General features: G+C 46.8%; 1 protein-coding gene across 2 annotated transcripts; it reads left to right on the forward strand.

Annotated features, from left to right (window-relative positions):
* Positions 1-11,875: 11,875 nt before the first annotated feature.
* On the forward strand, positions 11,876-14,445 carry LOC123452949 (E3 ubiquitin-protein ligase SIRP1-like). Of its 2 annotated transcripts, none has more exons than XM_045129694.1 (3): positions 11,876-12,054; positions 12,737-14,099; positions 14,202-14,445. In XM_045129694.1, exon 2 carries the CDS (start codon positions 12,901-12,903, stop codon positions 14,095-14,097), a length of 1,197 nt encoding a protein of 398 aa, XP_044985629.1. In that variant the 5' UTR covers positions 11,876-12,054; positions 12,737-12,900; the 3' UTR covers positions 14,098-14,099; positions 14,202-14,445. The 2 variants fall into 2 exon arrangements, with proteins under 2 accessions (XP_044985629.1, XP_044985630.1); XM_045129695.1 differs by having other exon boundaries at positions 14,206-14,445.
* The last annotated feature ends 295 nt before the right edge of the window (positions 14,446-14,740 follow it).

The raw sequence follows: 14,740 nt of genomic DNA on the forward strand, positions 1-14,740 counted from the left end.
TGTTCATGCTCAACGCAGGCACTAAATAACAATGATTTAAGTTCATAACTAATCCTGATGGTAACTGAAGTGAAACTGTGCCGACGGCGATTGCATCAACCTTGGAACCATTTCTTACGCGCATCGTCACTTCATCTTTCGCCAGCCTTCGTCTATTCCGCGGTTCCTGTTTCGAGTTGCAAATATGAGCAACAGAACCGGTATCGAATACCCAGGCACTACTACGAGAGCCGGTTAAGTACATATCAATAACATGTATATCAAATATACCTTATTTTTCTTTGGCCGCCTTCTTATCAGCCAGATACTTGGGGCAATTGCGCTTCCAGTGACCCACACCCTTGCAATAGTAACACTCTGTTTCAGGCTTAGGTCCAGCTTTGGGTTTCTTCGTCGGATTGGCAACAGGCTTGCCTCTCTTCTTTGAATTACCCTTCATGCCTTTGCCGTTTCTCTTGAAACTAGTGGTCTTATTCACCATCAACACTTGATGCTCTTTACGGAGTTCAGACTCTGCGACTTTCAGCATCGCATACAACTCGCCGGGAGACTTGTTCATCCCTTGCATGTTGTAGTTCAACACAAAGCCTTTATAGCTTGGCGGCAGTGATTGAAGGATTCTGTCAGTGATAGCTTCTTGCGGGAGTTCAATCCCCAGCTCAGCTAGACGGTTTGAGTACCCAGACATTTTGAGCACATGTTCACTGACAGACGAGTTCTCCTCCATCTTGCAAGCATAGAATTTATCGGAGGTCTCATACCTCTCGATCCGGGCGTTCTTCTGAAAGATAAACTTCAACTCTTGGAACATCTCAAATGCTCCATGACGCTCAAAGCGACGTTGAAGTCCCGATTCTAAGCCATACAAGACTACACATTGAACTACTGAGTAGTCCTCCTTACGTGCTAACCAAGCGTTCTTAACATCCTGATCAGCCGTAGCGGGTGGTCCATCTCCTAGCGCAGCATTAAGGACATAATCCTTCTTCCCATCTTGTAAGATTAGTTTAAGATTACGAGCCCAGTCTACAAAGTTGCTTCCATCATCTTTCAACTTAGCTTTCTCTAGGAACATATTAAAATTAAGGGTGACTGTCGCGTGAGCCATGATCTACAACACAAATGTATTCAAAGTGGACTTAGACTATGTTCAATATAATTAGAGTTTAACTTAATCAAATTACTCGCTAAACTCCCACTCAAAAAGTACATCTCTCTAGTCATTTGAGTGGTTCATGATCCACTTACACTAGCTCAAGTCCGATCATCACGTGAGTTGAGTATAGTTTCAGTGGTAAGCATCCCTATGCTAATCATATCATCTATATGATTCATGATCGAACTTTCGGTCTTATGTGTTCCGAGGCCATTGTTGGGGAACGTCGCATGGGAAACAAAAAATTTCCTACGCGAACGAAGACCTATCATGGTGATGTCCATCTACGAGAGGGGATGAGTGATCTACGTACCCTTGTAGATCGTACAGCAGAAGCGTTAGTGAACGCGGTTGATGTAGTGGAACGTCCTCACATCCCTCGATCCGCCCCGCGAACAATCCCGCGATCAGTCCCACGATCTAGTACCGAACGGACGGCACCTCCGCGTTCAGCACACGTACAGCTCGACGAAGATCTCGGCCTTCTTGATCCAGCAAGAGAGACGGAGAGGTAGAAGAGTTCTCCGGCACCGTGACGGCGCTCCGGAGGTTGGTGATGATCTTGTCTCAGCAGGGCTCCGCCCGAGCTCTGCAGAAACGCGATCTAGAGGAGAAACCGTGGAGGTATGTGGTCGGGCTGCCGTGGAAAAGTCGTCTCAAATCAGCCCGAGTACCTCCGTATATATAGGTGGGAGGGAGGGGACCTTGCCTTGGGGCTCAAGGAGTCCCAAGGGGGTCGGCCGAGTCCAAGGGGGGAAGGCTCCCCCCCCCCAAACCGAGTTGGACTTGGTTTGGTGGGTGGGAGTCCTTCCCTTCCTTCCCACCTCCCTTTTTTTCTTTCTCTTTGATTTTTCATTGTATGGCGCATAGGGCCCTTTTGGGCTGTCCCACCAGCCCACTAAGGGCTGGTGCGCCACCCTTATGGCCTATGGGCTTCCCCGGGGTGGGTTGCCTGCCCCCCCTCCCCGGTGAACTCCCGGAACCCATTCGTCATTCCGGGTACATTCCCGGTAACTCCGAAAACCTTCCGGTAATCAAATGAGGTCATCCTATATATCAATCTTCGTTTCCGGATTATTCCGGAAACCCTCGTGACGTCCGTGATCTCATCCGGGACTCCGAACAACATTCGGTAACCAACCATATAACTCAAATACGCATAAAACAACGCCGAACCTTAAGTGTACAGACCCTGCGGGTTCGAGAACTATGTAGACATGACCCGAGAGACTCCTCGGTCAATATCCAATAGCGGGACCTGGATGCCCATATTGGATCCTACATATTCTACAAAGATCTTATCGTTTGAAACTCAGTGCCAAGGATTCATATAATCCCGTATGTCATTCCCTTTGTCCTTCGGTATGTTACTTGCCCGAGATTCGGTCGTCAGTATCCGTATACCTATTTCAATCTCGTTTACCGGCAAGACTCTTTACTCGTTCCGTAATACAAGATCCCGCAACTTACACTAAGTTACATTGCTTGCAAGGCTTGTGTGTGATGTTGTATTACTGAGTGGGCCCCGAGATACCTCTCCGTCACACGGAGTGACAAATCCCAGTCTTGATCCATACTAACTCAACTAACACCTTCGGAGATCCATACTAACTTTTGATGGTGCCCTATTTAAAGTGAATGCAGTTGTTTCTAATGCATAACCCCAAAATGATAACGGCAAATCAGTAAGAGACATCATAGATCGCACCATCTCTAATAGAGTACGATTACGACGTTCGGACACACCATTACGCTGTGGTGTTCGAGGCGGTGTTAACTGTGAAACAATTCCACATTGTTTTAAGTGAGTACCAAACTCGAAACTCAGATATTCACCCCCACGATCAGACCGTAGGAACTTGATCTTCTTGTTACGATGATTTTCCACTTCACTCTGAAATTGCTTGAACTTTTCAAATGTTTCAGACTTGTGCTTCATCAAGTAGACATAACCATATCTACTTAAATCGTCAGTGAAGGTGAGAAAATAACGATATCCGTCGCGTGCCTCCACGCTCATCGGACCACACACATCGGTATGTATGATTTCCAACAAGTCACTTGCACGCTCCATTGTTCCTGAGAACGGAGTCTTAGTCATCTTGCCCATGAGGCATGCTTCGCACGTGTCAAGTGAATCAAAGTCAAGTGACTCCAAAAGTCCATCAGCATGGAGTTTCTTCATGCGCTTTACACCAATATGACCTAAGCGGCAGTGCCACAAAAATATGGCGCTATCATTGTTAACTCTAACTCTTTTGGTCTCAATGTTATGTATATGCGTATCGCTATCAAGATTCAATATGAACAATCCTCTCACATTCAGTGCATGACCATAAAAGATGTTACTCATAGAAATAGAACAACCATTATTCTCTGACTTAAAAGAGTAACCGTCTCGCAATAAACAAGATCCAGATATAATGTTCATGCTCAACGCAGGCACTAAATAACAATGATTTAAGTTCATCACTAATCCTGACGGTAACTGAAGTGACACTGTGCCGACGGCGATTGCATCAACCTTGGAACCATTTCCTACGCGCATCGTCACTTCATCTTTCGCCAGCCATCGTCTATTCCGCAGGTCCTGTTTCGAGTTGCAAATATGAGCAACAGAACCGGTATCGAATACCCAGGCACTACTACGAGAGCCGGTTAAGTACACATCAATAACATGTATATCAAATATACCTGATTTTTCTTTGGCCGCCTTCTTATCAGCCAGATACTTGGGGCAATTGCGCTTCCAGTGACCCATACCCTTGCAATAGTAACACTCTGTTTCAGGCTTAGGTCTAGCTTTGGGTTTCTTCGTCGGATTGGCAACAGGCTTGCCGCTCTTCTTTGAATTACCCTTCTTGCCTTTGCCATTTCTCTTGAAACTAGTGGTCTTATTCACCATCAACACTTGATGCTCTTTACGGAGTTCAGACTCTGCGACTTTCAGCATCGCAAACAACTCGCCGGGAGACTTGTTCATCCCTTGCATGTTGTAGTTCAACACAAAGCCTTTATAGCTTGGCGGCAGTGATTGAAGGATTCTGTCAGTGATAGCCTCTTGCGGGAGTTCAATCCCCAGCTCAGCTAGACGGTTTGAGTACCCAGACATTTTGAGCACATGTTCACTGACAGACGAGTTCTCCTCCATCTTGCAAGCAAAGAATTTATCTGAGGTCTCATACCTCTCGATACGGGCGTTCTTCTGAAAGATAAACTTCAACTCCTGGAACATCTCAAATGCTCCATGACGCTCAAAGCAACGTTGAAGTCCCGGTTCTAAGCCATACAAGACTGCACATTGAACTACTGAGTAGTCCTCCTTACGTCCTTGGGGTCCAAGGACTCCCAAGGGGGTCGGCCGAGCCAAGGGGGGAAACCCTCCCCTTCCAAACCGAGTCCAACTAGGTTTGGAAGGAGGAGTCCTTCCCCTTTTTCCCACCTCCTCTTTTTTTTCTCTTTGATTTTCTTCCTATGGCGCATAGGGCCTTCTTGGGCTGTCCCACCAGCCCACTAAGGGCTGGTGCGCCACCCCCAAGGCCTATGGGCTTCCCCGGGGTGGGTTGCCCCCCCCCCCCCCCCCGGTGAACACCCGGAACCCATTCGTCATTCCCGGTACATTCCCGGTAACTCCGAAAACCTTCCGGTAATCAAATGAGGTCATCCTATATATCAATCTTCATTTCCGGACCATTCCGGAAACCCTCGTGACGTCCGTGATCTCATCCGGGACTCCGAACAACATTCGGTAACCAACCATATAACTCAAATACGCATAAAACAACGTCGAACCTTAAGTGTGCAGACCGTGCGGGTTCGAGAACTGGTAATACAAGATCACACACAAGCCTTGCAAGCAATGTGACTTAGTGTAAGTTGTGGGATCTTGTATTACGGAACGAGTAAAGAGACTTGACGGTAAACGAGATTGAAATAGGTATACGGATACTGACGATCGAATCTCGGGCAAGTAACATACCGAAGGACAAAGGGAATGACATACGGGATTATATGAATCCTTGGCACTGAGGTTCAAACGATAAGATCTTCGTAGAATATGTAGGATCCAATATGGGCATCCAGGTCCGCTATTGGATATTGACCGAGGAGTCTCTCGGGTCATGTCTACATAGTTCTCGAACCCGCAGGGTCTGCACACTTAAGGTTCGACGTTATTTTATGCGTATTTGAGTTATATGGTTGGTTACCGAATGTTGTTTGGAGTCCCGGATGAGATCACGGACGTCACGAGGGTTTCCGGAATGGTCCATAAACGAAGATTGATATATAGGATGACCTCATTTGATTACCGGAAGGTTTTCGGAGTTACCGGGAATGTACCGGGAATGACGAATGGGTTCCGGGAGTTCACCGGGGGGGCAACCCACCTCGGGGAAGCCCATAGGCATTGGGGGTGGCGCACCAGCCCTTAGTGGGCTGGTGGGACAGCCCAAAAGAGCCCTATGCGCCATAGGAAGAAAAATCAAAGAGAAAAGAAAAAAAAAGGAGGTGGGAAAAGGGGGAAGGACTCCTCCTTCCAAACCTAGTTGGACTCGGTTTGGAAGGGGAGATCTCCCCCCCTTGGCTCGGCCGAAGCCCTTAGGGGTCCTTGGACCCCAAGGCAAGGCTCCCCCTCTTCCCCCTATATATACGGAGGTTTTAGGGATGATTTGACACAACTTTGCCACGACAGCCCGACCACATATCTCCACGGTTTTACCTCTAGATCGCGTTTCTGCGGAGCTCGGGCGGAGCCCTGCCGAGACGAGATCATCACCAACCTCCGGAGCACCGTCACGCTGCCGGAGAACTCTTCTACCTCTCCGTCTCTCTTGCTGGATCAAGAAGGCCGAGATCATCGTCGAGTTGTACGTGTGCTAAACGCGGAGGTGCCGTCCGTTCGGCACTAGATCGTGGGACTGATCGCGGGATAGTTCGCGGGGCGGATCGAGGGATGTGAGGACGTTCCACTACATCAACCACGTTCACTAACGCTTCTGCTGTACGGTCTACAAGGGTACATAGATCACACATCCCCTCTCGTAGATGGACAGCACCATGATAGGTCTTCGTGCGCGTAGGAAATTTTTTGTTTCCCATGCGACGTTCCCCAACAGAAAGACCCCATCTTCATGTATTGTTGGTTGAAGTTGACTGTGCACCCCAAATGGCTCCTAGCCATTGCAAATTCCATCAAGACCGCCAAAATCATCATCATTAAAAACCAAGATGGCGACCAAACAGAAGAAGAGCTGACCAAGAAGGTCAAAAGGGGATTTCGGGGGAGGAAGTGTGGGGAGGAGAAGGAGAAGCGAGAAGGGATGATGGCCAAGACGATAGAGAGGTTCAAGTACATCATCACGAAGAAGGAGAAGACATGTGTCAAGCGCAATGACAGAAAGGAGGAAAAAAGGTCTGAGAGGTTTGAGAAGTTCACGGCAAAGACGAAGAAGAGGATCAAGCTCAAAGAGAAGAGGATTGAGCCCACATCCAACTCGGACAATGCCAAGATGTTGAACTTGAAAATAAAGCACTTGGATACCAATGCGGTGAAGATCGTGCAAACATACAATGCAAAGATGTTCAAGCGTTTGGCGATCGAGTTGGAGGAGTCGACCGCTAAGAAGTAGCTCACTGCACAATGAAGAATTTGCCATGGATAGTCGGTTCTTTTTTGCACGGATAGCCTGACTCGCACCATTGGCACCCTTGGATGCAAAAACGTGTTGAACATGCAATATTTTTTTTTGGTTGTTATGCTTATGTTTGCAATTTTTTTGCTTATGCAAAAAATACTATTGATTTAATACATATTATCAACTAGAGATTGCTAGATCTGGAAGAGACATTTGATGCTTAGTGTTGAATAAGCAGCTTTCACATCCGTGTCCGTGTATGGCAGGTGGACGCAAACATTCAGCATGTAGAATTTAAAATATGTGGATGGAGATACCCTAAGAGCATCTACACCTGAATCTTGCAAATCCGGCCTCTCAAACGCCCGCGGACCCACACGGGCACGTCCGCGGACGTATCCAGATGCCCCCTCATATATCGTTCCGTGCATCCACATATCTCATATCCAGACTCTCAAATCCATGTAAAACCATGCACGTCGATCACAAAAACTAAATGTCGTAGACAAAATAAATGTTGGTATCGAACATAACAAGTGTTTACATGAAATTTATTTGAAGTTTACATTTAGTCATCTGCTCTTTGATTTCCATTGTGCGTCCACATATGCTCCACAACATCATTAAGTAGTTGCTCGTGCACGTGATGATTTAGAAGATTCTGATGCATCTGCACAAAGTTCACAAGTTGAACTCCATCTTGATCTTCGAGGATTTCAACTTGTTTTCCAGGTGCTTCAAAATTATTGATTTGGGATACACCATCACCCTCATCCTCTACGATCTTATTGTGAAAAATAACACAACATGTCATCAACTCCCACAATTTTTCTGATTCCCACATCATTCCAGCCCCACGAACAATTCCCCGACGCACTTGCAGCACTTCGAATGCCCTTTTCACATCCTTCCTAGCTGCTTCATGCATTGTTGCGAAGTGCTTTTGTTTGTTGCCATGTGGTTTGGATATGGTCTTCACAAATGCAACCCACTGAGGATATATGCCATCGGCAAGATAGTATCCTATGTTGTAGTCTCGGTCGTTGACGATGTAGTTGCACGGAGGTGATTCTCTGTTGCAAAGCCTCTTAAACACCGGAGATCGTTGAAACATGTTGATGTCGTTGTGAGAACCTGACATTCCAAAGAAAGCATGTCAAATACATAAGTCATGTGATGCCACCGCATTTAGTATGATGGTGGCCTCTTTTGTGTGACCTTGATACATTCCTCTCAAACCTTTGGGCATTTCTTCCATTGCCAATGCATGCAATCGATTGATCCAAGTATTCCTCAAAACCCTGTGGCCTCTCCAATAGCTAACAACTTCTCCGTGCCTTATGCATTTGGATCTCTCTGATACTCTGCTCCAAACAACTCCACCACATCACATGCAAACTTGACAGTAGTCTTCAGGCATGTGTTCTCCCCCATCCTGACCATCTCACCAATGACATCTGCCGCAGTACCAAGTGCAAGCATCCTTAGAGGAGCCATGCACTTCTCCTTGGCATAGAAAGAGAGTTGAGCGCAACAATCTCTTGTGAGCTTGAAGTAGTCATCGTGTGCCTCCACTCCCTCCACAATGCGCAAAACAATGGTTTTCGCATGCGAAAACGACGACGAAACCATGGATCATCCGGGAAAGTTAGGTTCGAAGCAAAGTAATCCTTTTGCAATAGCTTTGCCCCGAATACCCTATCTCGATTGATGACTCTTCTCCCTTTGATTGAGCCTTTGAAATTGAGAATATGCTCCACTTCCCGGTCCATTTCCTCTTGCATGCTCATGAGCATGATCATGTCCACTTCTTCGTTCGAATCCGATGAATCGAAGAACTCAACTTCAACGAGTTGATCAAGCTCTGTCGGTCCGTACTCCTCGCCGGACGAAGTATCGAAATCCATCGTTTCCCCTAAAAATTTGACCAACAAACGCGGTTAGACATCCTCTCGAACACATCCAACGCAATGCAGAGCCATAGAGTTGTCGGACGTACCACGGTGTGTTCTGGGACGACGACGACGTCCTCCGAGGCCAGTTCGGGAGAGATAATCCCTCTGACGGAGCGGTGACGGGGGAGTGGGGTGGGGCAAGACTACTAGGCGACGGAGCGTGCGCGACGACAGAGCTGGAAGACGGACGACACAAGGAGGAAGAATAGAGAAAAACAACAACTGGATTCGGTAGTTCTGTGCGGTGAATTTGTTGAAATTTACGGTAGGATCACGATGTCGAGTCCGACGTGCGGCGTGCACAGGCTCCCCGTGGACGGAATATGATGGGTGCCGGTCAGTCATATCCGTCCCTTATCCGACGTTTGATGCCGTTTGAGGGGTCCGGTTGGATCATGTTTTTGTGTCCGTCAGTGACCGGGCGTCTGCGTTTGAGACGGGTTTTGAGGGATCCGGATGTAGATACTCTCTAAAATAAAAGTATTCCAACTTAAATAAAATAAAGTAAAAAAATCAGTAAAAGGAAGATCCCGCGACCGCAAGTCGGTCGTCTCTGCTATGTGCCAAACAAGCGCAATCGCAAGACCCCACGTGTGTCTGAAGCTAATACGCGCTTTGGCAGAGCCTGCAGGCTGCAGCGCGTTCTACCAGTCCTGACCCAACGATGCATTTTATTTATTTTTGCAACAAAAACACCCAAGTGGGGGCGATTATAAGTCGAGGACGGACGGATTGCAGTTGTATTTGTGGATGCAACTAATCACCATCAAGCCTACGCACGAGACGACGGAGTAAAACGACGCGATTTCCATCGGATAATTTCACCCGTCCACTACGATGTCTGCTGTGTGTGGATGATGGTGGGTCCCATGTACGTACCGTATTTTTCGTTTCTTTTAGCCGGCCCATGACGCCGACGTGTCACGCCGTCCGCCATTTGTGCTTCAAAACAACCACGTTGCTACTTGCTACTACTCGAACTACTCCACTAGCATACTAGTGGTACTGCACTAGCCAGCATTATTAAAACTAAAGTCTAATCTATCGTAGGACAAACGTACTTATATGTCAGTTGAGGTAAAAGAGAAAATGTTAGTTCACCGCGGCATGTGCGCGTACTATACGCCTGCAGTCATTGGTGGTTTGCTTGTAATCGAAATATTGTACTCCCTTCATCCACAAATATAAATACGTTGTATGTTCAATTTTATTTCTTCTGAATTAAATGTAAATAAAATAAGCTAGAGTGTGTTTGCTCATTCATTTTGATCTATATGTAGTCCATACTAAAATACTCTATATATCTTATATTTGTAAACGAACAGAATAAGAGTACTCTTTAAGTACTAGAAGAATTTCGTCAAGCACTACTTTAAACAAACCATTATAAAAATGAAAGTCCCTGTTCTAGTATACAGCGCATTTTTTGCTAAATCAATTTGCCTGTTTTACTTTTCTAGATTAATTAGACAAGACAAATCTTTTGTATCCGCATTAGAGACAATATTTGAAGTTGGTAGAAAATCTAGCCTTGTTATTTTTCAAAGGCTGATATAATCTACTCTCTTCATTTATAAATATAAGATTTTTTTAGAGATTCCGATACGAATCACATACATGTGTATATAGACGTATTTAAGAATGTAGATTCACTTATTTTGCTTCATATGTAGTCTATATTAAAAACTCTAAAAATAATTATATTTAGAAAGAAGGGGGGGGGTAGCATCAAAAGAGCATCTTACATATAATACACAAGCATGAGAGGTCCCCCAAATGACCAGACTCCTTTAGAGGGCTCAAGACTTGACTTTAGTTTCAACAGTCGTTTTGAGGTGTCTAATTGGTTCAAGCCTTGACTTAGAACAAGTATGAATAATCTGCATCTTTCCATCCTAGTATCTATGAATGAGTAGTATTTAATTATTGACAAGATGACATACACGTGCTAGAGACTTTTTTCCATCATGACAGGCGCTATGGTGGTTCCATGTGGAATAAAAAATCCCTTCACTATGATATATTAACAACGAAACACTTACGCCTTACATTGTTGAAGGCCTTGCTGTCATGCGATGTCCCTTATTGATTGGACCATACATCCAAGATGACAATCACTATTGCAGGCTTCTAGCCTCACAAGCCGAAATTGGGGATGGTGTGCGGCAGTGGCGGAGACATGTCTGGGGCAGTTGGAGCTATAGCCGGAGGCATAAAAACATTTTTTCTTATAATTCCTTCATATAAAGTACTCCGTCCGTTTTAAAATAAGTGACTCAAAAAAGATTTAGTTTTGTACTAATTTTAGTACAAAGTTAAGTCAATTTTAAGTCATTTATTTTGGGACGTAGGGATAAAATATTATAGAAGTTTATCAATCAACATAGCACAACCCTGGTCATAACCTGCTTCCAGCTCCACTACTGGAGTGGGGAGTGTATTCTCATTCTACATGGCATTACAACGAAGAACGCCGACTTAGTCATAGATGTTTGTCTCATGCGTCTTTCATGCTCATCTTATGTTGTGTTTTCAATTAGCCTCTTCTATTGACTATTTGATCTTATTGCCGTGCATCAGCTTTAATTAAAACCTATGTTTATGCGCGTTAAGAGATGTATAGATCATAAATAAAAGTAATTGAATTTGCTAATTCTCATCTGGATAAGAATTAACAAAGTCTCATCTAACTCTCACACATCGTTTATGTAATCGAATAAAGTATAAAAAATAAACATCATGAAAATTAAATAGCATATGAGTTAGATGTCGTCTAGATGAGTCCTAGACATACCCATAAAGAATGTTATTCAGCTAATCAGCGACGGCCCGTTGGATTACACGTCGCATTCGACTCGCCCAGACGGAATAAAAACCGGTCGGTTTTGCACAGGTGGACCCGAAGCAGTGCAGTACAACGCGGTTACGCGGACTCACTCACACACACACAAAAAAAAGACAAAGTGTACAACGCGGACTGACGTCTCGGAATCCCGAGGCCCCACCCCACCCCCTCCCACCCACTCAACATCAATAATCTAATAAACCCAGGGCCAAACCAGTAAAAACACCATTTACGCCCGAAGCCCCCTCATAAAGCGATGAATTACCCGGCACGCCGGCGGGGGGCCTTGGACCGGCGCACGACTTTATCCCCCTCCTCTCCCTTTCCTCTCCCCTTCATCCTTCGCCCCCTCCGCCTCCCCACCCCACCCCAACCAATTTGCTGACGCCCACACTGCCCAGCGAGGCGCCGGCGGAAGAATCCTGGCCCGAGCCGAGCCCGGAGGATCCTCGCCGCGGAATGGTTTGCGCGCCTCCTCCTCCTCTTCCCCCTCTCTCGTTCGAGCCTCCTGGATCAGTTCGGCACTCCAGCGCGATTCGATTCGTTCCCCTCGCGTGTACTCGTGTGTCCCCCGCGATCGCAGATCCTCGGTCGCTGCCTGCTTAGGGCTGTTTCCGATGCGGATCTCGAATTGGTGGTAGAGCGGCGGGCTGGATTATGGGGCCGGTAGGCGACCAGGAGTGGCCTCGCTTGCCTGAAATCGAATCTGAGGGCAGGGCCCTGGGGTTTCCACCGAGACCGGGCACCCTTTGCTTAGACCCTTGTGGATGATGCTCGGCTCAGTTTTTGTCATTTCGTGGTAGGCATGCCCGCTCTGCTTGTGCCAGATGCTGGTGTGTATTAGAAGAAAGCTTATGAGTGTTGCCCTGCTTTTCTTGGTTGTTAAGCATGGTTTGCACTAGTGCAAACAAACTGGTTTGCCTTTCCTTGTTAGTGCATCTCTCACCTTTTTTGTGTTTGTGCAAATCAAATCCAGTGGAGATGCTCGTGTGGAAAGGTCCCAGGAAGTATCCTGGTGTGCCTTTCTTGACAGTCAAGTGTGGCTTGCACTACTAGGAAATGGCTTGCTTGTTTATGTTTGATCTGTTACTTCTTGCGTTGGTGCTGATTCAGTCGAGATGCTCATGGGGAAACTTTGTTTCAGGGCACTGTAAAGGATAGCTTCGCCGCGCTGCTCAAGGAAGGCATCTTCTTGTCTGTGTAGTTATTAGTTGTTTGTGTGCTATAAAAGTGCTTCGGCCTGTGGATAAGGACTGGAAGGTACTACAGTAGGGTTAAGGGAGAAGAAAGCATTTGTAGAGTCACAGTATGGAAGAAGGTGAAGGTCAGGAAAGCAGGTACTGGTGCCACAGCTGCGAGGAGGTGATCGTTCCCGTGGAGCCGGAGAAGAAGTGCCCGGACTGTGATGGCGGGTTCGTGGAAGAGATGGGGTCCGAGGGCTTTGAGACGTCCACAAACGTGAGGTCTGAGCGCAACCTCTCGCTCTGGGCCCCGCTGCTGCTTGGGATGATGGGGGGTTCGTCTCGGCGATCAAGGCCCCAGAGGGATATGATGGATTCTTCTTCTGATGAGGACTCGCGCCAAGCAAGGATCAGGAGTGCACTGAGGGATACTGATGATGAGGACGAAGAGGATGATGATGATGATTCTGACCGTGAGCTTGAAGACATGATTAGGAGGCGAAGGAGGAGGGGCTCTTCGCTTGTCAGGCTGCTCCAGACCCTCCGTGATGACTTGAGGGGCTTGGATGGCATTGGCAGGGACAGGGACAGGGACAGCGAGAGAGACCGGGAGAGGGAGAGGGAAAGAAGGGACAGGGAGAGAAGGGAGAGGGAGAGGGCTAGAAGAGAGAGGGAGAGAGCAAGGGAGAGAAACCGAGGGGGAGAAAGGACAGAGAGCTTGATACTGATCAACTCCAACAATGAGGCCATTATTCTGCAAGGAACATTTGGACCTAGTGACAACCAAGAGAACTCAAGCAACACAAGTACTGGCGTTTCACTTGGAGACTACTTTCTTGGTCCTGGCCTGGATATGCTCTTGCAGCGTTTGGCGGACAGTGACCTGAATCGTTCTGGGACGCCGCCTGCTAAGAAGGAATCTGTGGCAGCATTGCCAACTGTGAACATCCAGGAAGTATTGGGCTGTACAGTCTGTCTTGAGGAGTTTGAAATGGGGACGGAGGCGAAGGAGATGCCTTGCCAACACAAGTTTCACTCCAATTGCATCCTTCCATGGCTGGAGCTCCACAGTTCTTGCCCAATTTGTCGATTTCAGCTGCCTACTGAGGAGTCAAAGAACCCATGTGAATCAGGCAGCGGTGGTGGTACAGTGAGTGCTGATGGAGATCATGCTGAGTCAAGTAATAGTGATATAGGTACTGACCACGATGGAGGCAGCGTGCTTGATCGTCCAGACGTGACGTCTGCTTTGAACGCCCTCTTCGGTGATGCGTCCTCGTCATCTTCATCTGATGAAAATGGTCCAGGTGCTCCCGAGAGCTGAAGGTAATTGTGCTATTTCGATTTGTACTGATGGGAGCAACGGGTAAGAACGCTTCTGTTAATTATTTGATACCTTGCTGAGTGGTTGAGTTATCTCTATTGTAGCCAGCATCGCCCTGGCTCCCGTGCTTCCAACATGTAGACGGAGTCCTGAAAGAAGACTCCCGTGAGGCCGACGTCTTTATGCTGTGGTTCCCTGTAAATATTTCAATTCGACCCTGCAAGACAAAGCTGTTTATCTTCGCTTCTGAAACCTATGTGGCTTGGCTTGTAACCGTTTAATGCCCGCCGTGTTTACAGTATGTGTGTGTGTGTGTGAAATAAAGGTACTCTAGTATGTTTACTTGAACGGGATAATTACCAAAGGAAACTGCTGAGTAGTTTATATGCCTGGAGCATCTGTTTGGCAAAGGCAGAATACTCTCATCAATGTGAGAGACAGTCTTCTGAAAGAGATTTGGAAGAGGCTTTCTACAATGAGAAGTGACTTTGCTTGGGGCCTTGGGCCTGTGTTCCAACTGAACTCAGGATCCAGGATGTTGATTCAGTGTAAGGTTTGTTGCAACCTGTTGTGCTTGCACAAAATGATCGAGGTGTTGCTTTATCTGGTCTCAAGTCCTCACACCAGATGGATGCTTGTGGTC

Source organism: Hordeum vulgare, chromosome 5H (genome assembly GCF_904849725.1).
Source record: "Hordeum vulgare subsp. vulgare chromosome 5H, MorexV3_pseudomolecules_assembly, whole genome shotgun sequence".
Classification (NCBI taxonomy): domain Eukaryota; kingdom Viridiplantae; phylum Streptophyta; class Magnoliopsida; order Poales; family Poaceae; genus Hordeum; species Hordeum vulgare.

Excerpts from the sequence above, each read along its gene's own strand:
- LOC123452949 (XM_045129694.1), top strand. The coding sequence starts at position 12,901 with ATGGAAGAAGGTGAAGGTCAGGAAAGCAGGTACTGGTGCCACAGCTGC.